The sequence below is a fragment of the Taurulus bubalis genome, assembly GCF_910589615.1.
Source record: "Taurulus bubalis genome assembly, chromosome: 3".
Classification (NCBI taxonomy): domain Eukaryota; kingdom Metazoa; phylum Chordata; class Actinopteri; order Perciformes; family Cottidae; genus Taurulus; species Taurulus bubalis.
In genome coordinates this window covers 12,898,031-12,922,109 of record NC_136591.1, presented here as the reverse complement: position 1 = coordinate 12,922,109, position 24,079 = coordinate 12,898,031, and the positions used below count along the sequence as shown (strand labels likewise).

The 24,079-nt window shown below is 44.7% G+C and overlaps 2 protein-coding genes across 2 annotated transcripts in view; both read right to left on the bottom strand.

Annotated features, from left to right (window-relative positions):
• The window catches only part of dock11 (dedicator of cytokinesis 11), a gene marked incomplete at its 5' end in the record, with an annotated part of 47,674 nt that extends 29,156 nt beyond the window's left edge, over positions 1–18,518 (bottom strand). Inside the window, 17 exons of the mRNA XM_079215648.1 lie at positions 29–213; positions 531–607; positions 847–969; positions 1,127–1,209; positions 1,325–1,447; positions 4,449–4,730; positions 5,892–6,032; positions 6,243–6,326; positions 7,419–7,498; positions 8,433–8,616; positions 9,554–9,688; positions 9,981–10,076; positions 12,005–12,071; positions 12,687–12,769; positions 13,474–13,563; positions 14,048–14,164; positions 18,417–18,518. Of these exons, the coding sequence (XP_079071774.1) occupies positions 29–213; positions 531–607; positions 847–969; positions 1,127–1,209; positions 1,325–1,447; positions 4,449–4,730; positions 5,892–6,032; positions 6,243–6,326; positions 7,419–7,498; positions 8,433–8,616; positions 9,554–9,688; positions 9,981–10,076; positions 12,005–12,071; positions 12,687–12,769; positions 13,474–13,563; positions 14,048–14,164; positions 18,417–18,518 (2,052 nt within the window). The remainder of the gene's footprint in view (positions 1–28; positions 214–530; positions 608–846; positions 970–1,126; positions 1,210–1,324; positions 1,448–4,448; positions 4,731–5,891; positions 6,033–6,242; positions 6,327–7,418; positions 7,499–8,432; positions 8,617–9,553; positions 9,689–9,980; positions 10,077–12,004; positions 12,072–12,686; positions 12,770–13,473; positions 13,564–14,047; positions 14,165–18,416) is intronic.
• A 1,771-nt stretch (positions 18,519–20,289) lies between these two features.
• On the bottom strand, positions 20,290–24,079 carry haus4 (HAUS augmin-like complex, subunit 4; the record flags this gene model as incomplete). The annotated part of the gene is made up of 9 exons (XM_079215503.1): positions 20,290–20,590; positions 20,817–20,885; positions 22,137–22,267; positions 22,399–22,544; positions 22,632–22,728; positions 22,853–22,993; positions 23,282–23,413; positions 23,721–23,860; positions 24,013–24,079. 9 exons carry the CDS (start codon positions 24,077–24,079, stop codon positions 20,404–20,406), a joined length of 1,110 nt encoding a protein of 369 aa, XP_079071629.1. The 3' UTR covers positions 20,290–20,403.

Below are 24,079 nucleotides of genomic sequence, written 5' to 3'. Positions count from 1 at the left end.
TTATCCAGCTTCACAGAGTCACACACACCTTGGTGAAGGTCTTCTGGTTGTCGTATTTGAGCTGCAGCGGGCAGATGTAGAGCTGGTTCTTGTAGGTGGTGAAGGGGTAGTTGTACTTGGCCTCGTCGGGGAGAAACTCCTCGACCTCTACCGACACCCGTTCACAGCCATCCTCGAAGGGCTTGACGGGAACGTAAGAGGAAGTCACCGTATCTGTAGGGGAGAGAACGCTCGAGTTAGAGGACCAGACCTCCACCGCTGTGTTCCCGGTTCTCGAGCCAACACTAAACTCAAACGGCAGTGCGTAAATTTGTGAGCCAAGTACAGTGCAAATACCCAAACACACATACTGATATTGATTACAGCTGAGTCCTGCACGCTATCTTAACTAAACCGTGTGGCTTTATTTTGAAAAGATGCTTCGATGTCCTTTGAGAAGAAAATAAATGTCCATGTTGCGTGTGTTTAAAGGCCGGCACTCGACTAGACAAATGTTAGGATACTGGGAGTGTTTAGAAGTGACAACATACTAGAGAAGTCAGGTGGGACACACTCAATGGTGACATTCAGCTGTCCTGGGATGGTCTGAAGCTTGCTCTTCTCAGGTCTGTTGAGGAAAAAGAGATTCAAATCAAGAACAAGATGCAGTTAAGTCTGAATCAAGGATCCTTCTACATTTACAAAGTGCTCTTTATTTAAGGGGCGACCTCCAAATTTGTATTCTAATGTATTGCAATGCCATTTGAAGCGCAGACGTAAAAAGGCATAAATGTGCAAGGGAATGAGTGTTCTTAGCTACAGTACCTAAGTGCTGGCTAAACTAGCAGAAGAGTGTTGATAACTCACTTCTTGATGTCGGCCAGCTGCTTGATGATGTCGTCAGTGGAGACTTTGCTGCTGTCCTGGCGGTAGAGGGGAGAAAACTTCCCGTCCATGTCCAGGCTGCCCTGGGCGTCTTTGAACACCTGCCTGAAGAACCCATCACACAGCGCATGCACACAAATGGACTTTAAGGTTTTAAAAACCCAATGCATAAACTCATCATAATGATGTCTCCCATGCATTTGTACTAGGTCGTTTCAAGGACTGGGTGATATATTTGACTCATGGGTTATTCTCGTCTTACTTGGCAGCCCAGGCAAACGGCATCCTGTACTGGCCCAAGCGCTGGCATGTCTGCTTGACGGCTTTGAGCACCTTCTGAGCCGTCTGCGGAGACACAAAAAATCAAAATGGAGCAGAAAAGGCAACGACAGGGTGGTAAACTGGTGTGTTTGTGTTTTTAAATGAGGTGAAAAGCTTAAGATGGGGGGAGGCAGTGGACCTTGTTGATGTCGGAGGTCTTGATGTACGGCTCAGCACAGTGCGTGATGCCGTTCTGCAACACCTTCTCCACGCGGGCCACCAGGAAGATGTCTGCATGGGGGTTGGTCACTGAAAAGATTCCCTGGAGGAGAGAGAGAGGGAGGAGGATAATTAGAGCAGGGACTCCATGACGTGGTGCACGACAAGATCTGTGGTCGCATCGGCAGACCAACGATCATCATCAGCAATTCAAACTCGAAAGTCTTTTTTTGGTTCACAAATCCATCTGCCGCATCTCTACGAGTGCGGGGGGAAGTGGCTGCTGGTTCTACAGGAAAACCACATGGGGCTCACGTCTATGTTTGGTCTTTTGAGCTTATAGTGTCAGTTTACACAACAATCTTGAGTGGACCGAAATTACATTCGGCCAAACCGTGCTGCTCATATGAGCTCATATGAGTCTGAGGTGCTGCAACCTCCAAGGAGGCCTCTGCGAACATGAGCGGAAATCTAAACAGAAGCAGCAGGACACCAAATTTTGGAAATCACAAACATTTCTGCACGAAACTGAGCGCCTGCACCGTCTCATAGACTAATGCAGCATTACAATCAAAATAGATGGAGACTGCACGTGAAAAATAAACATCTTCGGGGGAGTGGCGCAGTACCAGTCAGACAGACACACTTCCTGGTTGCACTCCAAGCCGTAACACGGTCCCGTCCGCCCCTCAGTCCCTTCATATCATTTCAACACAACCACACAGCTTCTTCTGGTTTCAATCTTGCACATTTGTTGCCGCGCATTTAGCATGTAAAAAAAAAAGCTCCTTAATTCAACATCATACTTCCGAGAATAGCTCGCGAACGGTGTCCCAGCTAAACAACCCCTCCCTCCCGCCAAAACATTCGCACTTAGATGCATTGGATTTGTGAATTATGTAATGAACTGGAACAGCGGCTGTAGAGGAGTGTTGTAAGAGGGGGAGGCTCTGTCCTTGGACCGCACCCAATGCACCTAAATTAAACTGTGGTCTTCCGAGCTATAACAGCACACTAATCACAGAGGTGGAGGCCACTCCGCTCGTATGCACGTGTTTGTATGTGTGTGTTCTGCTGGTGCAGTACTTTCACAGATGGCGGTTGACAGAACTCAACATTACGTCCATGAATTAGACTTGGAACACCTCTTGTATTTTAGGTCTGCAGCTTCCCAACTGTGTCTGGCCTGCTACAGTCTCTGTTACACACATACGGCAGATCAGTCAGCAGTAAAATCTGCCATCTTTTATGTCATCGTTTTGAAATCAGTAGATGAATATAATTCTATAATTCTTGCATATGAATGGAAATGAGCAGTGGCACAACAATACACTGAACCATCTTCTTTGGCTCAATAAAATATCAGAAATAAGAAAAACAGCAAAATATATAATGTTTATGCTCTAAATACTTGTTCAACTTCTCACCTCTATGTTGTTTTCTCTTTTCCAACTTCTCTTATCACCGAATTAGAAAGTGAGTATGAGTGTGAGTGTGAGTGTGTGTGAGTGTGTGAGTGTGTGTGTGTTTTCTGGTCTCACAGCACCTGCAGGACTTTGCCCGAACCAAGAGTAACACTCACTCATGGCCATTATCGTTTCCAAAATAAACTCTCTATTAAAAACACAGCAAGGAGAAAGCGAGGCGATATAAAACACCGAGCACTGGGCTGATGTAAAACTGGCAGACCAAAGGGATTCTGAAAATCACCCGCAAGTGTGAGCTGATTGAGCTAAACTGAGGCCCTGTGGATCCTTTTCAAGTTTTTACAGACTGGACATGAACTACGCACCGTCTGGAGACAAACTCACCATCTGGAAAAAACACTATAGTATAACTATAGTATGAAAAATGAAAATACAGCCCAGGAAAAGGTAGAAGTCAATATGAAGAACACTGTCAGTGCGCATTTGGATATAGCGCTGCGTCATCACAGGGTCAGGACGCAAGACGAGGACGGGGAAATGCAGCATGGTCTGTCACCTCGCTGAGCTGCGCAAGGGCATTTTTTAAAGAACGTCAAGACCGAGGACGGCCTTCAACAGCAACCTGGCTTAGAAAATGTAAAGTTGTGAATAATGTTCCACTGCTGATCATTTAGTTTGAAAATCCTCAGTTCTGCTTCAGAAGAGGTACTGAAAGGTCTTCTGAGGACACACACCACACAGAGGAGTTTCCTATAAATACAACCTTTCCAGCCACAGTGCATAGAGGTTCTCTCTGGTGTCTCGCAAGTTGTCAGTTTATTGGAGTCTTTGAATGGACAAAGAGGTAATACATTCATATCCTTTTCTATTATCAAGTACTTTCAGCTGCATTTGTTATGTGGAAGGGTATTCTTGCAAGGTGTTGTTGTTTTTTAGGCAAATTGCAGAGAGGTTTGTCTTCAGTAACACCACAAACAGCAAGAAACAACACTGAGATGAATAGCTACAAAGACAAGGTCATTGACGTCTGATTCCCAGTAGCTTGATTAAAACAACGCAGAGAAAGATGCCAAAGCTCTTTTTCAGGCCTAATTGCCTTCGAACACAAGAGAACAGAGACTTAAGAATCAGTCAAACACACATCACAAAACCTCTAATCTGACAGGATGACCAGGCTGCCAAAACTCGGCCTAATAGGCCAGCTCCATCGGCAGAGTCCATGTGACTTTAGTTTGTAATTGTACAAACCAATCCCAGAAATAACACACAGCAAACTTCTCGGTATTGTTTAGACCACAGAAAACCTCAAAGTAGCTCGCCTTTGAGTACTGGGTGTCTGCGGCGACACGGTTTGGATCTCTGGGAAGTGCGATCCAAAAACACACCTGCAATTACCGCTTATCGCCACAAGTGCCGCTAAAGAAAACGAAGCGGAGATCGTCGAGGTTGGAACTTTAACAATTTGTATTAGCAAAGTTACCATCATCTTTTACATCACTTTTATAATCTTGTTTTGAATTAAACCAGCTTCCAAAAAAATGAAAATCACAAAAAGGACGGCCCATTGTTTTTCACACCTTGATCTGTCTGCATGACACAGTGACTCATCTTTCACACCCGCTTCTGACTGGCCGCTCACTATCAGTGAGTCGTTTCCATTCTGAGCCATGTTCCTACCTGAGTGGGGAAGCGCAGCAGGGCCTCCGACACCCTCTGGAGAACCGGCAGGCCGTTCCCTTTCGCCGAGTCTCCGTTCACCATGACGCCACCTCCCGCTCCTCCCTCCCTCAGTCCTCCTCCTTCTCCGCCTTCTGAGTCGGACGAAGGGGAGAGCTGGCCCGAGGCGTCGGTCAGCATCTCCCTGACGCAGGGCGGGTTGAGGTCGACGTGGAAGTCGGCCGAGATCTTACAGCTCTTGGAGACGTCAAAGAGGGCGAGGCTGATGAAGAACGGTTCCACCTGGAGGTCCAGCAGAGATGGTTCAGGGCTTGTTGTGTATAATATCACTGGATTCATTTCTCATCACATTTCACGCACCTTATATTTGGATGCACTAACTTGTTTTAGTATGGCTTTTATTACAGGCACAAATGTTTATGTAATTTGGGACAGAAAATTGAGCCAAACTATTTGAGAATTAATATCATATAATCATATTGCCTTTCTGTTTATCGGACTCTTAAAACAAATATTAGTTGATCCCTAATTTGGAAGCAAACGTTGGCTCCACAGTCGTGCCACCCACACACTTTTAAATGACTGTGCACTTAAGCCAGGATGGATGGTTCCTGCATGTTGGTCGAGCCCGACTCCATCCAATAAACATTAAATCTATCAGAGGCCGTGGAAGGAATGGAGGGAGGAAGGGAGAGAGAGAGAGCGCTGCTTTTAAACCACAAGTATGAGTCGGTTCCTTTCTCGTACCAGCCTCTCTAATGCACCAGCAAGCAACTCAATGTTTTATGACTACAGCGAGCCGTCTGACAAAGCTGGTGCTCACACATGCTCTAAACTGCTGTCTCATGCCGCCAGCGACTCTTTACATAAACCCTGTTGAAGACATTTCCATCAAGCTCAGGTGATTCTTGCCTAGAAGAACAAAAATGGGAAACACTACAGCAACATCAGTGAGTGGAATTGCTTGATGCAAACTGATTTCATCATAAACGAAATGTATTACAACAATATCTTGTGTTATCTTTTGGCCTGGAGACTGCCGTTGCTTCCAGACAAGCCACCATGAATTATGAAGGTGTGCTTTCTGGGTCAGCAAAGGAGAATCGTGTGTTGGGATTAGTGACGCTAAAGTGCATACAGACAAAATTACAGGATATGTATTTTCACAATTTGAAAAAATACATTTCAAAAACATTTTTTAAGCAGTTAAGTCTCTGCGTGCCTATTTACTTTTTTGTCTGTCTGTCTGTACGGATAAGTTCCTCATACAACCCCACCTGGAAATATTCCAACTACAATATCCGTTTAAAGTTTATCATGTGGTAGTGATACATGGCAAAAACATAGAAAGTAGTAAAGCCAAGTATTAGCAGAATCATATTAGAAGAATATCAACTTGAAAAAATTGATAATCTCTAATGTGGAAGTAAGGCGACAACATACATTCGTGAGGACGCCGTCGCCTTTCTCGCTAACGCAGCCCTGAAGACTGAAGGTCAGATCGTGGCAGCTGACCATGATGCGACGGCCAAAACGCTCCTCAAACGGCTTCACATCTGGCTCGATGCCTGAGAAGTCCAGCCTCTGGATATCGGACAGGAGAGGAGGAGAGGAAGCATGAAGGCAGGAGATAAAACAACAAGAGAAAGATTGATCCAGTGGTGAGGAGAGAAGGAGGAGGACAAAGGAGAAAGGAACGTGGTGGAAAAGGGATGAGGGATCAAATAGTCTGAATCAATAGTGAAATAAATAAATCATAGGATAAGCAGGTGTTAAAAGAAGCATCTCATATACCTGTGTCTCAGGATCCAGAGAGAAAAGCTTTTGTCTGCCTTCATTCCTGTTGAGTTTATTGAACTGGTCAGTCTCCCTGGCGTACTGCAAACACACAGAGACAGTCAATTAATGTATTAGGTATCAATGTTTGCTGATGCTTTATATAACAGTGTGAGCTCGCTTGTAGAGAAGAGGCCCTGTACTGCTGACGAGAGTTACCTCTTAGTGTCGACTCTGCTGGTAAACCAACAGAAATACAGACACAGAGTGAGACAGAAGACGAGCATCAACGGACCCAGACAAAAGGATAAGAAGGGCATCTAATGGAGACAAACATATCAAACCCCTCAGGTCACGTAAGAGCCCTAATCCATCTCCTTCCCCACTTTTCCTCCCCCTTTCTTCCTGTTCTCACTGTGACCAGCCCCGCAGACCAACTCCAGTGATCTTGTGCATGGAGAGGGAAAAGCTGCGCTGGAGTGGCCCAGAGCAAACAGCAGTGCAACAGTGGCACAGAGGGCTTTGTTGTCTGCGTACAGATCTGGGTTCATAGACATATGAAAACAGCTCGGTCTCTGTAGAATAAACACGGCTCTTCTCAGGCTGAGGAAACAGACTCAAACTAAAGACATTCATGAACAAGAGAATATAAATGTGGTCTGGTACGAAAGCTCAGATTCATTTTTGAGATGGGATTTATTTTATCTTGCCATCTTTTTTTTCATTTTCTTTTTACAACTAAGACATGAAAGAATGCCCACAAGGATGTAGACAACCACGTCTAATACAAACAATGTAGGGCTGTACCGTCATTGTTTTTTAACTTTCAAAGCTTCTATTAAGGTTTTTGAATGACGCTTAATATGTCTGTTGTCATTTTATGACATCATCACCCTAAATAAAATTGGAAATTATATATTTTTTGTAACAGTGGTTATATATATGTTGTTTATGTTGCTATTAGATTGCTGCTCGACCGCTGCATTAATACAGGTTTGTGCCTCCCTTTGTGAGCGGCAAGGAGAGCATCGAATCCACATTCGCATTCCAATGTCAATGTTATGAATGAAGCTTCGAAGCTTCAAACTATTCGGTACGTCCTGAAAAGATTAGACACTTGAGATGTGATTACCGTTTCTGTATGTCTATTTGTATATCTATATCATGGACCATCCATCCATCCTTTGTTCATACCTTCATAAGTTCAGGCTGTAAGCTCCTCCCCAGGCTCTCCAGCAGGCTCTCACCTTTACCTTGACTGGTAGTGTCGTCATCTGATGGAACGGGACAGTGAGCACACATGAGTAAAGGTCATCAGGATGCACAGAGACCCAGTCCGACAACACACAGATGATCACACATTGTTTCCCTCATGGCTTCCTATGTGACTATCTGCAAGGTTTGCTTCCCAGACGGACAAAACTAATATCTTACAGTCTACTGGCCTAATTGAAATGAGGCTATTCACTATTCTGCTGAGTCCCGGGGGACGTGTGATGGACTGAGTGAACCCTGAGTGGCCCTCCATCTTTCTGGACGGCCTCCCGGTCCTTCATCAGCATCTCTGACCGAGCTAGGCCTATTGGGTTTCACTAGAACATTCTGCAGAGAGAGTATATTATTATATAAGAAAAAAGGGTCCGTGGACGCTGGCAAGACAAAAACAAACTGCATAAAGCAGCTGGTATTCTTCCACAGCGCAGGACAAAAAACAAGTTCAACAATTCACCATAGACTGACCCCTAAAGAAACACATACTTGAGAGAATTTGGGAGAGGAAAATATTCTGATATACTTATACCGGTACAGCTGACTATATTCTCCTCAGAATTTACTGCTGATGTGGAAGCTTCCATCTTTCTTCTGGTAGCAACTTTGTGTATTATTAGGCCTATTTATTGCCTGTGTATCATTGTAATCTGGAAGCCATTAAAATGCCATAACACAGGGCTCAGACTTCTGACTGCTTTGGATTCCCTCCACTGCCAGGGAGAGGGATTACTCTAACCCTGGCTACCACTAAAACAGACTCAGAGGTTATGCACAAACATGCTATTATTATTATCATAGCTAACTGGACCATGACAATACAGCAACTTTTCAATAAGACTGTAAATAATAGGTTGGCTGAAAGATGATCTGGAGATATACATACATACGCACACACAAAGTATGTTAGTTTTCCGATGCAGGTACGGTATAACTCACCCAGGGAACAGTCCAGCGTCTCTGCACCGTTCCTCCTGTCCTGGCTGGCCTCGGTGGTGCTCTGCAGAGCCTGTCTCAGCGTGATCACCCACTCCTCCATCTCTCCTTCGCTGTCTGCAGCCAGGAAGTGGCTGTAGCGGTCTTGCATTTTCAGCTCAAAGCCATTGCGGCGCATCTTAGGGCTCTAAAGGAGGAAATATTATATTGTATATACTTTTCATTTTTATTTGACTTTCTTTCACAAACACTAACAATGAAGAGAAAAAAAAGAGAAAGAATTTCTCCTGAAGGTTGATGTCATTTGAACAATTTATTGTATTTTTCTTTCTGACCAAAAGCACACACCATACTCCACAAGCTTCACTAGCCAGAATGAGTCTACTCACTCTTCCCATTCATCAACTTCTGAATGCTTTCATCAAGCTGAAAGCTTCCTGGCAACCTCTCCTCTTAGCGCAGACCTGAATGAGGTACCAGCCTGTGCCATGAGCCAGCAGCAGCAGCAGCCCCTCATAATCTGCTAGAACAGGACTTTCATGCCCAAATCAATGGAATGCAGCAAATCCATCCAATCAAAGTGACTAAAAGGCCCTGGAGCGTCGCGAGACGAGGAAACACACTGACTTTCACGAGGATGAAAGCTTGTGCCAAAACCCCCCCCGGAAAACTCAGAGGGAGACAGACCAAAAGGAGTTCAATTAAACAGGCAGCATGGTAGAATGAAATCTTAAAGGGATAGTTCAGATTATTTGAAGCGGGGTTAAATGGTTGTCGGCACGTCCCCCCCACCAGCACGGGAGCGAAGCAAGGTTCTTCTTCTAAAAATATGTATTATTCTAAACATAACATACACTAAACGTATATGTATGTATGTATGTATGTATGTATGTATGTATGTATGTATGTATGTATGTATATATATATATATATGCTTCCCCCGTCCACAGCTGTACATTACTTTGCTCCCGTACTCCTGACTATGAATTAGTACCTCATACAACCTCACTTCAAAAAAATCCAAACTATCCCTTTAAGAGTTGGTCAAACTGAGCTTTTGCCTTAATCTCAACTGTGCATTTGATGTTTCTTTGTTTGTTTGTTTGTTTTCCAGCCCTGTATACCTGAACAACGTCTATACAGGAGTCCAGGTAGATGGATCCTTTGGTCTCCTTGCAGTTCTTCTCATCCTTGTAGGAGTTGAGGATGTAGGAGCCGTCGGGGAGTTGAGACAAGTAGAAGTACCTCCTTTTGAACACCTGTAATTCCCAGTAGCAGAAAGCAAGTCAGGGGAACAGGTTCTTAACACCTTTTGACAAAATGGGTTTTTGCCTACATTTAAGTTAAGATTACAAAATGATTGCTGTTGGTGTAGCTGATGTAACAATTGTTAATTATAATATACTGTATAGTACAATAAGATGAGTAGCCACCGAGTAGAGCAAAGAGTCATCATGTCCCTGTGGTGAAGCCTACGTTTTTGCTGTTGTTGTTTCGTTTGTTGCTGTTGTGTTGTATGAATAACAGACAGGACGTCTGGTGGTGACTCACCCTCATGGAGACAGACAGGCTGCTGTTGATGTTGGCTTTCTGAAGCCAGCCCTGCTTCATGATGCCTCCCCTCTGGGAGCACATCGATGATGTGTCCTGGCAGACACAGACACAGGAAATCAATCTTGACAGACTTTATCATGCAGGTTAATTCGGGTTACATTTTAAAGAGTTAGTTCGGATTGCTGTTCATTGCTTTGCACCCGTGCTGGTGCTCCTGTCTGTTTCTCCAAACTCCATCTAATGTAGGTGATACACTGACTGTGGAGAAGTAGTTCATACAACCCCGCTATCCCTTTAAACATCACAATAGTCACTGTGCTTGTCGACAGTATACAACCTCTACAGCTCCTTTTTTGACATTCTTTATAACATTTAGTTCCACATCTGTATGAAACATTATTCTATTCTGGTAGTGAGATATTTTCACTAATCACAGCTTCAGGGTAATAACATATTTCAGGCAGTGAAAAACGGCATCAACTCTAATCACACTGTTCGGCCAAATCAATTCATCAGGAGAATTTCTTTGGTTTCCCATAAAAAGGGGTCGATCACAACTCAGCCTCAGTCCTGTCACTGAAGCCTTTCCCTCTCATAACTACCATGGGACCTTTCATCAGCAGCCGAGGAAACACCCATGCGTCATGATGTTGAGTGAGAAAGGGTGCTGGTGTGTTTACACGTGTTTGCACGCCTGTGACGAGCTTAATCACACTGAAGTGGCATTTTGTCCTCCAACAAAGTGTACGCGCCTTCATCTTTCTCCCCAGCCTTGTCCTGTAATCTAATTGGCTGGCTGTTCCCCTCCCACAGCTCGCTCAAGTCCAGACTTCCATTAGACCGCCACGCCCTGCTCCATATCAGTGTAGTGGGGAATGAAGAGAGAAGGAAATGTAGGGTTTTGAATGCAGCCCTCGGGCTGGCTCCTCCCCCAATCAGTGCCAATATATAAAAAGGCACCTGTTGTCATGGCCTCACTCCCTTTTGGCCCCTGTCCTGGCCCTGTGGTGGATCACAGTTCACCTGTTTCTGTTATAGCTGTTTTGCCAAACCTGTTTTGGCCGTGATAACTTTGTTCTACATGTTTTGGCTTTTAGTGTCAGTTTTCATTTTTTCATTTTTATAAAACAAGTCTCTGGCCAAATATCAGTAATGAATCTGTGTCCTTAAATAAACTCTAAAACTATATCTTAGGGTTGTTAAAACTTATATTTCTCGGGGTGTAAGTCCCTAGGTGGCGTTGTCGGTTCCCCTCTTATTCCGCCTTCCCCTAAGGCCCCGTAACATCAGCAATGGTGCTGTCACTTCATGCCTAATGTCCCCGACATTAATACGGATGTATTGTTGTGGCCGGATATAAAAAAGGACATGGAGAAGCAAACATTTCTACAAGATAAGATAAGGCAAATGTATTGTTTGCCTTATCATAAGTGTAATTATGTGCATGTGGGCTTTCTCTTTTTGTTCTTAAATCGTCTCGCTACTAGCCAGCCAAGACATCACAACAAGAGATGAAAATGGCTACAATAGAATTATCTGTTTCTAGAAGTAATAGAGCCATCTCCTCCCTGCCCTCCCCCGTCCTGGCTGGCGGCAGCATTTATTTTCCTTCAATGAATCCCATTCCCTGTCTAAGTTTATCCGCATCCGGCCCGAGGGAGGATCGATGGGGGCTATTTATAGGACATATACGGCTCCTGGTTTCACTGCCCAGCACTTAAGTCTCTGAGGGGGGGTCACATTGCTGGGTGGACTGAAGGACGGAGGGAGTCTTCCAGCACAATCACCGGTTCAATGCACGTCCAAGCTGGACGTCACATTTCTGTCACGTCTCCGTGATTCAAAAAGATGAAGGGGGTAATTTACATTTCCGAGCAGGGTTTATAGCACATCCCCAGAAGCTTTGCACGTGGGCATCGGTGCAATCTGTCCATAAAGCCAGCGACTCAATAGCAGACCACTCATGCCCGCTGTGGTGATCAATGTCTGCGATCTAATGGCGCTCAGGCCCGGCTACTCACCTCGTCTTTGGCATCTTCATCGATCTCGAACACGTGAGCTGGCAGCTTGTCCGTCTTCAGGCCTTTGCTTTTGGAAAAAATAAAAACAGTGAGTGAGGGTCAGCAGTCTTCAGTAACTCAACCCCCTTTCCCTTCTGTAGTTCCTCTGTGGTGAGGTCTGCCATCTCGCTACGTCTGTCCTCTTTGTAAAACGTGCAACAAATCTCTGCTTTGCTCTGTTTGTCCTGTGTTGGGCAAATAAAGTAAATCTTGTTTCACCTCGTCTGTTATTGTTGTTAGTTTTCTTGGACGTTTGAGGGTATTCGCAAAGTCTAAATGTCTCTTTCTCCTCAATTTACTGTTACAGTGCAGTTTGCAGTGATACAAATAATGTCCTTAGGAGGCTTCATCACCATTTAACTGTGACTTCAAAACATCTGGGCTGCACCTGTTGTGTTGCAGAGGAAAAATATGGCAGAACTCTGTGCAGTTATGTTAGTTTGCATGCATTCTGCTGAAGCACCAGAGCTGCACTAAATATACGGAAACAGCGACTTGTTGCATGCCGTCACCCGGCGGACCCACGTAAACGAGCAGAGCAAATCCCTTGTACACGCTACAGATTTGGCAGCAAAGACCTCCGATGTTGTTTTGCCCTAAAAGTCTGTCTCTCTCCCCCCCGCCCCCCCCGGTTCTTCCTTACCTCGGCAACATGCGGAAGTCACCGGAGTAAGCCTCATACTTGTAGTTGATCACGTGCCAGTCGGTGTTGTACATCTTGATGCACTGCCAAACAGATCAACAGAGAGCTGGATTAGGAGGCAGCAGATCCACACAAATATGACAAGCATGCTACAGCAGCACGGGGACCTGACCGAGCACAGCTCCACGACATTTATCAACTCACAACGAGTCTGCAAAGTGGCAGGAGAGCTGACGTCTGCTTGCCATTACTCAAGATGGTTCTCATTGTGCATATTACCGCTTATTGCACGCAAAGAATCCTCTATTAAGTCAGCTGAAAAGGATCTCTGTTCAGTAGATGCTGAGTCCGTTTTCACAATTCCTCAGTTGGTTCCATGCTGTATCACGATCATGACAGCTGGCCCACGAACACAGATCCAGAGACTGGCGGAGCAGCAGAGTTTACCCATGCATCATGCCAGAGGAGTCTGTTTTTCATTGCGAAACAACAACGTGTGTTCACTACCGGCCCCTGTGCATGCTGCGTTTCTTCGTGAGCCCACTTTAAGCTGAATGTCATGAAAAGAGCTGGCGGTAGAGTCTTCAAGAAATCGAGTTGTACTCGATGCATTTCATGTTGGCTTTTTATTGAGCAGATTGTAATGACTAAAATTGAATAAAAAAAACATATGACTGAGAAGATTTCATGTCGGCTTCTGAATCCTGTCATTTTTTTGCACTCCAAAAGCCCCTTTTTGTATCTATTTATTTGTAGTCCTACACATGGAACAGCTGGGTTGTCGTACCTCTTTGGCAAACAGACTCCTGGCCTCCCGCTCAGCGTTCTGAGGCACCGAGGGAACGATGGTCCTCCTCTGCCGCGAGATCTGAGACTCCTGTGTGAGACGCACACACACACAAGAACAAATAAACAACATTATAGTGACGGTTCTTTTTTTTTTCATCAAAAAAGTAACACAACGGTTCGCCACAAACAACAGGCAAGGAGAAAGTGAATGAGAGGAAGCAGGAGGCGCAGATATGAAGAAACAGATGAAGGGGAAAAATATGAACTAGACATGGAGCGAGACGTGCCTCAAATCGACACCAGTAAGTACAGAGCAAAAGGTGGATCGTGTTTGACCCGTAAATAATTGAGCCGGCTGTGTCGGGGATGACCAGTGATTGATGATGGGGAAACTTTTCTTTAAAAAGTGATATTTTACTGCTCGTTGCTCCCATTTGGGTCGGACAGTTTTTCCAAGAAAAAAAATAAAGAAAGCCCAGAGTATGAGATAAGATAAGATAGATAATCCTTTACTAGTCCCGCATTGGGGAAATTGGACGCGGCAGGAAATGAGCGGGGAGGAGAGGACTCACCGAGACATCGTCCACAGGGCAGAGCAGCAGGTCTCGGTGGGGGTCACTGTGGATCTGGGCCTTCCTCTGAAACACCACAGCTTCATAGTCCAGTGGTTCAATAATCTTTGGCTGCTCCTGAGAGGGATGAGGACAGACAGAACACAAACACACACATGTGACTTAAAGGAAACAAATCTTTCATTTTGAGCTCACGCTCGGCTCATTGTGTCCATTCTATTACCGTGTGCTCTCACGAGCTCCACGTGACCTTGTAAAAAAAGATGTTGAAAAAGGAGAACCAACACACAAGAAAAGACAGAAGGGGGATCGGACAAATGCTGATACTTGACTTGATAGTTAAGAGCTGTCACATACAGTGCTTGGTGCACATCACATGGCATGCCTAAACATCATAACTTCCTGTTTTGAGTTTCATAGAGAAGTGGATGATATGAAATCAGCCTTTTGCCAGTATGTCTTAAAGGGGCCGACGGGCTAAAACCTAGCACTCCACAACTAGGTCAAGATGTGATCACAAGTGTGAAACTCAGACCACTTGGAAAGATCCACAATTAATTCCAAGAAAGTGCCCTTTTAAGCTCGAACTAAGCAGCAATGACAGTGATGAACGGCTTAGCTAATAAGCCGCCGTGGAGTGACACCAGGTAGAGGAAGTGTATGGTCTGATCGGCGTCCGTGCTACATTTCCGAGCCACAGCCCTCAGAGGCTGCAGGCGATGCGTGCACAGCAGCCGGCATGCTGCGTGAGTGAACAAGCACCAGTGAGGAGAGGAAAACCCTGAAAGGGGGCGTGGGGTGCAGCTGAGACGCAGAGCCGCGCTTTCCTACTGTACCACAGTTGGAGTGGGCAATAAAGCAATAAAGTAAATGCAGGAGCTTGGCTGCTCCTTTTCTTTTTTCTTCTTTTTTTCCTACCGCTTGCTGGTCTGCACTTCCTTCACCTCAAAAACTAGCACAAGACATGTCAATGTGCAGTTTTTCAGACATACTGAACAACAAGCTCTTCCACAGTGATCTCTTTTTTACAACTTAAAAAGGACCACATATTATGAATCACCTTCTCACTGCAACTTAGCTTCAAACTTGTTTTTATTAAACTTAATTACTGACCTCAGCATTATGAGCAGTGGGCTGCTGTTTCTCCCTCAAGGACACGAGACAGTAGGAGCCGAGTTTGTCCAGCTTTAATTCAGAGGTTTTAAGCAAACAATTGAATTCCCCCCGTCTGACATTACGACATGTTGTGTGTATCAGCTCGTTACGACTCCTCAGCAAAGCTATATGAGGTTTACACCGAGACAAATCTTCCAACCCAAGGCTCCACATTTCCTGAGAATTTGGAAAAATAAAGCTCTGTGGTTTTGAACACTGTTTGGCTATACAGCCAAAGAGTTGAGCGAGGTTTTAAAGGGGTTAAGATCTCCTTGAATATCCCGGTATCTAAAGGAAAGAAAGTTCTCCCTTTCCGTGTTCTCTAACCAATAATTTGGCCTGTGACATTAGCTGGTTACAAGTACGTGTCCTCTGCAGATTTGTTTTCCACCAGACCCCGACTTTCTCGGCTGTCTGCATGAAACCTGCGATTATTCTTTTTTTTCTCCTTTTCTTTACCACTAATCTAAATAAAAACTTCCCAACCCCAATGATACTTTGAAAAGTACAACATGTAGCATTTGCAGATTCCTTTCTGCGTTATGTCGCATCACTTTTATCTGTTACATCAAGGCCGACCACCGAATGAACAAGCAGCGACCCGAGCAGCAGTAAAACACAAAAGCTGCGAGTCTGTTGAAAGCATTACGCACGCTTCCTGTCATGTGCAACAAGCTGAACCGCAGCGCTGTAAGTCAGAGGCAACCGGCAGCACACAGTGGCTCCACGGCAACGCTGATCATGTTACATAGAGAGAGAGAGGGATGCAGGGAGGGGAAGCAAGCAAAGAGAGAAGGAAAGACAGAGAGAGAGAGAAAGTTGTGCTTTCATAGAAGAGGAAAGAAGCTGAAGAATCACAGGCAGGCAGCTGTGAGGCCACCGTGTCCCTGATTGGGAAACAGAGAGATGCTCAAACATGAACGGACGTGGCCTCACATCTGGGCGGAACTGTGTGACGCAAGCCACCAACCAGGCTGAAGTACACTCCAACACCAGTCACCGAGTGCAAAGCAAGACTCACAGCGTTGCTTCCAGGGGACAAAGACGATGAGGATGATGACGATGTTGGCAACTAAGGGCGCATTTCCAGATGTCTGCGTCCCATTTACAGTTCAGCAGAAGGAAAGCGCTCACGACTCCAACGTAAACAGAGGGATTTGATCACGTTGGCTGAGGAAGTTTAGATTTGAACACAACGCATGAGCGTGCACACACACTTTTATTTATTTATTTATATTTCTCGTTGCATGCACATTTAATGTATGGATAGATAAGGGATTTAAACCCCTGATTCAAAGCTAATTAATGGAATTAAAGTTTCAGTTATACAACACAGGTACAGCAACACAATACAGAGGGTTTTTATATAGTTCACTGGTTTACCTTTACATTCACATTATGCAGTTATAAGCAAATAACTGATTAGAAGTGTGTCGCTGTCCAAGGAAAACCATGTATCAATCAAAACTTTTCATAAATCATGGAGGATGTTGCTCCTGTGTCCTCTACTATACCCTATGACAACAGGGCATTCCTCTATAATGGTTCCTGTGCATCTTGTTTCTGTCATTTCCCCACTAGAACTGAAAGCACTTCCACCAAATTGAGAAGAAAAGACCCATGTGGATCTGACGACATTAACAATGGCTCTGTCGAGGAACCACTGCAACGTTATGAGTCACACCTGTTTTTGACGAGTCAAAACACCTGGCGAGAAAACGGTCACTCCACTCTTCCCCCCCCTTTAGTCATGTGCTCAATCATCTGCCATCTTCTTTTATAAAGAGTTGATTTTACTCTCTGCTTGGAAACGTGAAACCAGGAAGACAGGAAGGGAAGACCTAGAACCTAGAAAATAACAGGACTGACTTCATACCGATGTTCAGAATGAACACACAAAACACAGTCACACAGGAAGCATGGTCACAGCATGCCTGAGGGAATCCCCCCGCGCACACACACACACACACGCACACACACACACACATACACACACACACACACACACAAAACAACGTTTGTTCTCAGTTACCAAGCCAACCGTTTTTTATGCCATAAAACATGCAGCCAAAACCTGCTCCTCTAAAACAGAAGAAAAAAAACACATTAGAGCACACGTGGCCACAAACACAAACACACGCACACACTCCCACTTCTGTTGCAGGAATCAAAACCATATCACATGATTATTACACCAGGGACCTGTTTACATCACACTCCTCAGGATGCTCATCATAAGACTACAGGCCTAATACCAAGGGAACAAGAGTGGGTCTCTTATACAGACTTATCCAGCTCCAGTTTTGGGTTTGTGCTTGTGTCACACAGTGAGAAAAATAAAGAAGGAGAAGAAAGAAGAAGAAGATACAAATAAACTTATCTGCACTGACGTCCCTGGAAGTCTCACTGACATGGCAATAAGTTCACACACACACACGCACGCGCACGCAAACACGCACACGCTCGCTGTGTCAGCAGGATCCTCTGTGCTACTCATCTCTCAAACCACTGCGCCTAAATCAGCCACCAGCACTGCTATTGATTAAAAATAGGGGTGGAGGCCATTAAACAAAACGTCCATTAAAAAAAACTAATTAGCAACAGACATGCATGCGCTGCCGTCTTTTGCACAATGTGGCCATTTCCAGCAGCAGAGACACAGAGGCTCTGTCAGGAGGACGGGGAAGCCATGCTGCACTGTCCTTCTGGCGCTGCTCCTCGTCCGCCAGCACACAAAAGGAGCCGCACATGACTGGGAAAAATAATAAATAAAAACATGTGTCCCTGTGCTCAATGTCATACTATTCGACTTAACGCCGACAGTTTTTGTTTAAAGCAGAGCCAGCATATAGGAGTCAAATTATCTGCATTCAGCAGTCTTTTACCCAGAATGTAGCGTTGAAAAAAAAAACTGTTTCAGTGCTTTCGGGAGACTGTAACGTTACCGGAGCCTCGCGCACACGTTAACGCCGGGGGACGCGCAGCGAATTGAAACTGGGAGGATAAATCATGAAAGTCTGACAAACGTGGACACAAACTATGATATGAACGGTAGCAACGTAGATAACAATTAAAAATGGACATTTCCCTCCAACCCCCCAATGAGAACGGAGAAGAGTACCAGTTGGCTAACCGTTCCCCGTTAGTAACGGTATCCCCTGTTAGCTAACATGACCGCCGGTCCACAGACAGCGGGAAAAGCTCTGCTCACCACAAGGTCCACGGAGCTCTTCACAGCCTCCGACACGCTCTGCCTGACTTCCGCGGCCGTCCCGGGTTTGCTTAACCTCTTTGTGAATTTCCGCACCTCAGCCATCGCGCGCCACTGGTTAAAATCCCGGCGTGAATGCGAGCATGCCGCGGTACTGGCGCCCAGATGCGGGGTTGAGTCGGTTGGAGGTGAACCAGCCAGCGGTTCGCGTCGCGAGGCGGGGCGGTTGCTGATGAGAGGAGAGGAGAGCAGAGAGGGCTGAACACGGCGAGATGCTTCACGCGCACCTACTTCCGTTTCTCCTTAGAGGGGCAGACAGAACCAGAGACCGGCAATGTGGCGGAGACAACGTAGTGGGCGTTAACCTGACGGAGTCAACCACCATCGAAATGTTAAACACAACTGGATGGATAAATACAAATACAAATCATAATTTTAAAAAAAACGTATTGGGAGCATAGACACGTGCGATTTCTAATAACTGTGACAAAGTTAAAATGGATATGCTAGTGACAAAAGAATCATTATAAACTTCGCTTCTCAACTGTTGTGTCATGTAGGAAGTCAGCTCATTTGAAAGTTTTTAATTATACATATTATTTGTAATTGTTTTAATGTGGCTCGGGTGCTTCATGCTGTGAACCGGTTTGAGTCTTTGTTTTTTTTAGAAAGTTTTTTAGAAAGTAGATTGTATAAAGTAAAGAATAGAAACGCAATAAGGACGTCTGAGTTCATCATGTCGAGTCGGAAATATGACATGACATCTGTCAAAAAGTAAAGTATACTGCCATCTTGTGGACTAAACTGAGCATTTCTTTGCGATTCATTACAATTGTTTCCTCACATTCTCACAGAAGGTTGCTTGATGAAAACACTGAAACTGAAAGACGTAGAAAGAAGTCTCGAGGCAAACTGGGCAGGACAAATGGTTGTGCTAATCTACTATAAGGATTATCTATTGCACAATAATCAATTACTAACTTTGCCTCTTCCCCGAGTCTTTGTGCTTTCTCGCCTCCCAGGTTTCCATGGATTGTGGCTTTATCTGGACCCGCGTCCTGACTGACACACACAGCTACTATTATTATTTTGTATTATTAGTTGCATTGCTATTAGTATTGCAAATACAATTACTGCTTGTATTGTCATTATTATTCCACTACTGCTGTTATTGTTGGTAGTTTTTCATCATTTCTACTACTCATATGAACATTTTCTGTCATATGCATTGAATGCGTTGTAACTCAGTTATGTTGTTAATTCTGTACACATGACATCTATTGTACTTCCATTCATCCTGATCCTCCTCTGTTACACTGAAGGTTTCTTCCCCTTTGATCCCATTAAAGTTTTTATTGGGGGGAGTTTTTCCTGATCCGATGTAAGGTCCCGGGACAGAGGATGTGGTATATATTTTAAAGCCCTCTAGGGCAAATGTGTGATTTGGGACGATATAAAATAAATTGAATTGAATTAGATGGCATTGTATCTTATAAAAGGACAAAGCAAAAGCAGCATCAAATCGCTCAATTTAGGCTATAAAATATATGCCAAGACACATGCAAAAAAGAAAAGGCAAAAGATGAGCGTTACATGAGTGCCATCATATCTGAGAGGATATATGAATATATAGGACATCACTGATATTCAGACTCCTGCTGATGTGCTATTTTAGTTTATTCACAGGTTTTATACCCCAACATATATCGGAATGCTCACCAAACCTTTCAAACGTTTGACCATGTATCAATACCCGAGGTGAGGTGTTCAATGAAAAACAAAGACAGCAGAAATGCAGATTACCACGGTGACATTTTAAGAAAACAGAATTTATTCTTGGGAGCTGTAACGGGAGTTAGCCCGCCCACTCACTACTGTACATGCTACATAGTTCCTTACGGCCAGAAGTCCGAGCAGTTTGTGCGTCAAGTGTCCAAAAAAAAAGCCAAAAGGGAACGCCTGGCTGTTGTCTCAGCACCAGACATGACCTTCACTTTTCCTTGCACCGGGTGAACTCCTTCAGAGCCCAGTTATTCATGTCTATCTCCTGCCGTAATCTGCAGTACTCCTCGGCCAAGGCCTCAAACTCTTTGCCCAAGATCTCAAAGGAGGCCAGTTTCAACTCGACCGAATGCTTCTCCACCTGACAGGCCTTCAGCTCCGACTCCAGCTTCTCTCTGAAACAAGAGACACGACGACGACGACAGACTGTCAGTGTCAGCCGTAACGTAGTTTCTATAGGAGCTAGATACCAGGAGGTCACAGTTCAAATATTCAAAGAGCATTTCAATGTTGAACACTAGTGAGAAACGGATCAGATCAGGATTCCGTCTACTACGTCACTGTATTGCCTTTGGGAGTGTGGAGAGGAGCGATATGAATAATGGACAAAAAGCCTCTTGCCTTATTTTTCTGTGAGCAGATATTGAGTCCACTGTGTACGTGTCCAGCTGAATCTCCACCATCTCAGTCCTGTGAAAGAAGAAGAGAAAAACATATATGATAACAACAACAGAATTCATGATACTGACGATCTAAGAATTGGAGTTTATTGTACTGGTACAGGGGTCAGCAACCTTTCCTATCCAAAGAGCCATTTTGGATAGGAAAAAATGGCTATTTGATATCACAGCTTATGAAGTTGTACATATAGTCATATTATATATACAAAAACGTTAGTTTGTTGTATTTATGAAATTATAGAACAAGAATAAAGACCATTATTGGAATTGCATTGCTATTTTACCTGTTTATAACTATCAAACTCTTATAAAGAGGAGAGAAAAAAATACGGTCATGTGTCGGCTACACTTAGGTAAATTAAAAACACAACTATGCAGACCTTGACTATCTATATTTGTGGCTCATGTGGTAGAGGGTTCGTCCTGTAATCACAAGGTAGCAGGTTTGATTCCTGTCCTCTTCACGTGAGGTTTCCATTTTAAAACGCATATCTTTTGCTACGTTACACTGAGCGTCTTCACAACGCCGGACTTTTAGAGCACCGCAAACGGAGGAGTCTTTACTAACGGACGCCTTACCGTCTCATGAGCTGCCACAAAACTAGCAGCAGTAGTTGAGTTTGGAGACGTGATCCACTTCCTGAAAGTATATCTACTTTGCTCAGTTTGCTGCAGCAGTTGAGGAATCGCTCTTCTCAGCTTATCTCCAGCTTGATACTTATCAGCCAATGCTGTGTGTTTGTTCTGGAAGTATCTTTCAACATTAAATGTTTTGTTGTTTGATAATTTATCGCCACATATAAAGCAGGTAAGCCAGGATCATTGGCAGTGAAAGCAAATGAATACGCCCATGCAGAATTAAACTCTATTTTTCTCCGTGACTTTTTGTATTTATCCGTTGATAGTTTAGCGAGGGCGGGGCTCTGTGAGTCATGAGTAGTCACCTGCAGGGGAAGGTGCTTGACAGCGACGTGATAGGATGTGACGCACATTTTAGTTATAAAAATATTGTAACATTTTTTCTTATTTTCAGTGACCCAATATCACCTCAAACTCCAAGATAAGAGGAGTTCCTTTTGAAAGATATCCCACTGGGCAAAAAAATAAAACAAATAAAAGAGGGGCTAAAGAGTCGCATACGGCTCTGGAGCCGCGGGTTGCCGACCCCTGTACTACTATGTCTTTCTAGATAAAGGCACCAGTAAGTACAACGTAATATCCAAAATGTATAGAAGCAGGCAAAGAGTTGGAAACTCCTTACTTGATCTTCTGCAGGACTAAGTCACATTTCCCCTCAAAGTAGTCCAATTTCTTCCGGTCCAGATCGGTCTGGATCCTCAGCCTGTGGTCCAAGATGAGAGACTGGAGAAGCTGAATGCACTTAATCAGTTCCTGGACAAGAAAATATTTCATTCTTGAGACAATATTCAATAATTTAAACCCTGCATATATATATGTAATAATCTGCCAAAAACAACAGGAGATTGTGTCAGTGAACTACGCGCCCTTGAGAGAGCACTCACTAAGAGGTAGAGTTGAGTCTGTCTCTGCAGCAGAACAGAGTTTTCCCGGCAGGTCTCCTTCAGACTCTCTGCTCTCCTCTTCTCTTTGTCCAGCTGGGCCGACAGATGAGACAACTTGCTGTTCTTCAGGCCCTCACTCTCGCTCTCTAGAAAGTCAACGCAGAACAGTGACGCGATGCAACAGGCACATGCGGCGAGAGAGAGTGACAATATTTAGTGAGGGGATACTGTACCCCATTCAGGTTGATAGTAAGAGAGGAGGCTCAGGCATTTCTTCTTCAGATGTTTCTCCAGCTCTCTGGGAAGACCCTGCTTCATTCTTTGAACATTCTGGTGACGATAAATACACAAATGCTGGTAAACTGGTAAACAAACTACATTCGTTCCTGAAGCATCTCTTTGCTGAAGATGATCCTCAATATGTAGGTGAAATGTCTGTGCTTTTCTGACTCGCCTTCTCCGATGGCATGAGCTCCAGAATCTGTTCAGGGGTCAGACCCAGAATGGAAGGCTGGTCCTGGTTAGTAGTGCTACTCGGATCCAGCTGCCTGACACACTGTGCAACCAGCAGACACTTCTCCATTGTCTCACAGAACTACACACACACACACACACACACACACACACACACACACACACACACACACACACACACACACACACACACACACACACACACACACACACACACAGTGTGAGTGCATCACATTACATGGTAGATCTCTGGATACTGAGGTGTGAATGCTTCGAGCCGTGACCCGTAGCTGCAATTTTGGTGATGCAGTGTGCAAAGCGAGTTGCATAGGATAGTTTTTAATGACCAGAAATATGCGGCCCACGATTCACTGACGGCCGACTGTGCAAAGGAGTATTCGACGTGTACCATGCTCTGGTCGGGGGGCACAGTGGCATGCTGCTTCCGGATACAGTGGTCCTGGATCATCTCCTGCAGCCCTTTGTGGAGGCTCTCGGAGCGCAGCCAGTGTCGCCTCTGGCTCTGCAGCTTCTGCTCAGCCTGGAATAAAGCATATGTAAGTGCTCTCTCACTCCCACGCACAGACAAAAGCTAACACACTCGCACCCGTGCGGGAGGAGACGGGTTCCATCTCTGCGATTGCAATTCTTACTGGTAACCAGTGGGGGTCGGTAAGTCTTTGACTACTTAATGTGAAATTAAATATGAAAACCGTGTCTTCATGAAGTGCCCAACATGAAGGTAGCTCTAACTTCAGCTTAATTTGAATGACATCCATTCTGCAAAGCAAGAAGCCTGTATGTCAGTAGACATGGAAGGCAATATTATTGGAGTTTTTAAATTGTACCTTTTCCAGCTCTGTTTTCAACGGGACCGTGAGTCCAGTTTGGTCCAAGTGTTGTGACAGGGTGGCCAGGAGTTTACAGAACTGGGGGTTCTGGGTCAGATCCTCCTCTGTGACGTCACAGAGGGGGAAGGAGACGAGAACTGGGGGGCAAAACAATCACTTGGGTTTTAGCAATGAAGCAAGGAAATACATCTCTAATCTTATTATGAATTAAGTTTCAAGCCACAAAGTGCATTTCCTCAGAGAGTTACGAGTCTCAGCGGCAGCTAACGTTTTCAACTTGTTTTCTTACCCTGTTGATGCAAGCAGTCCCCCTTCCCAAGAGAGGACACGTGTGTGGACTCGGGACCAGCGGACAT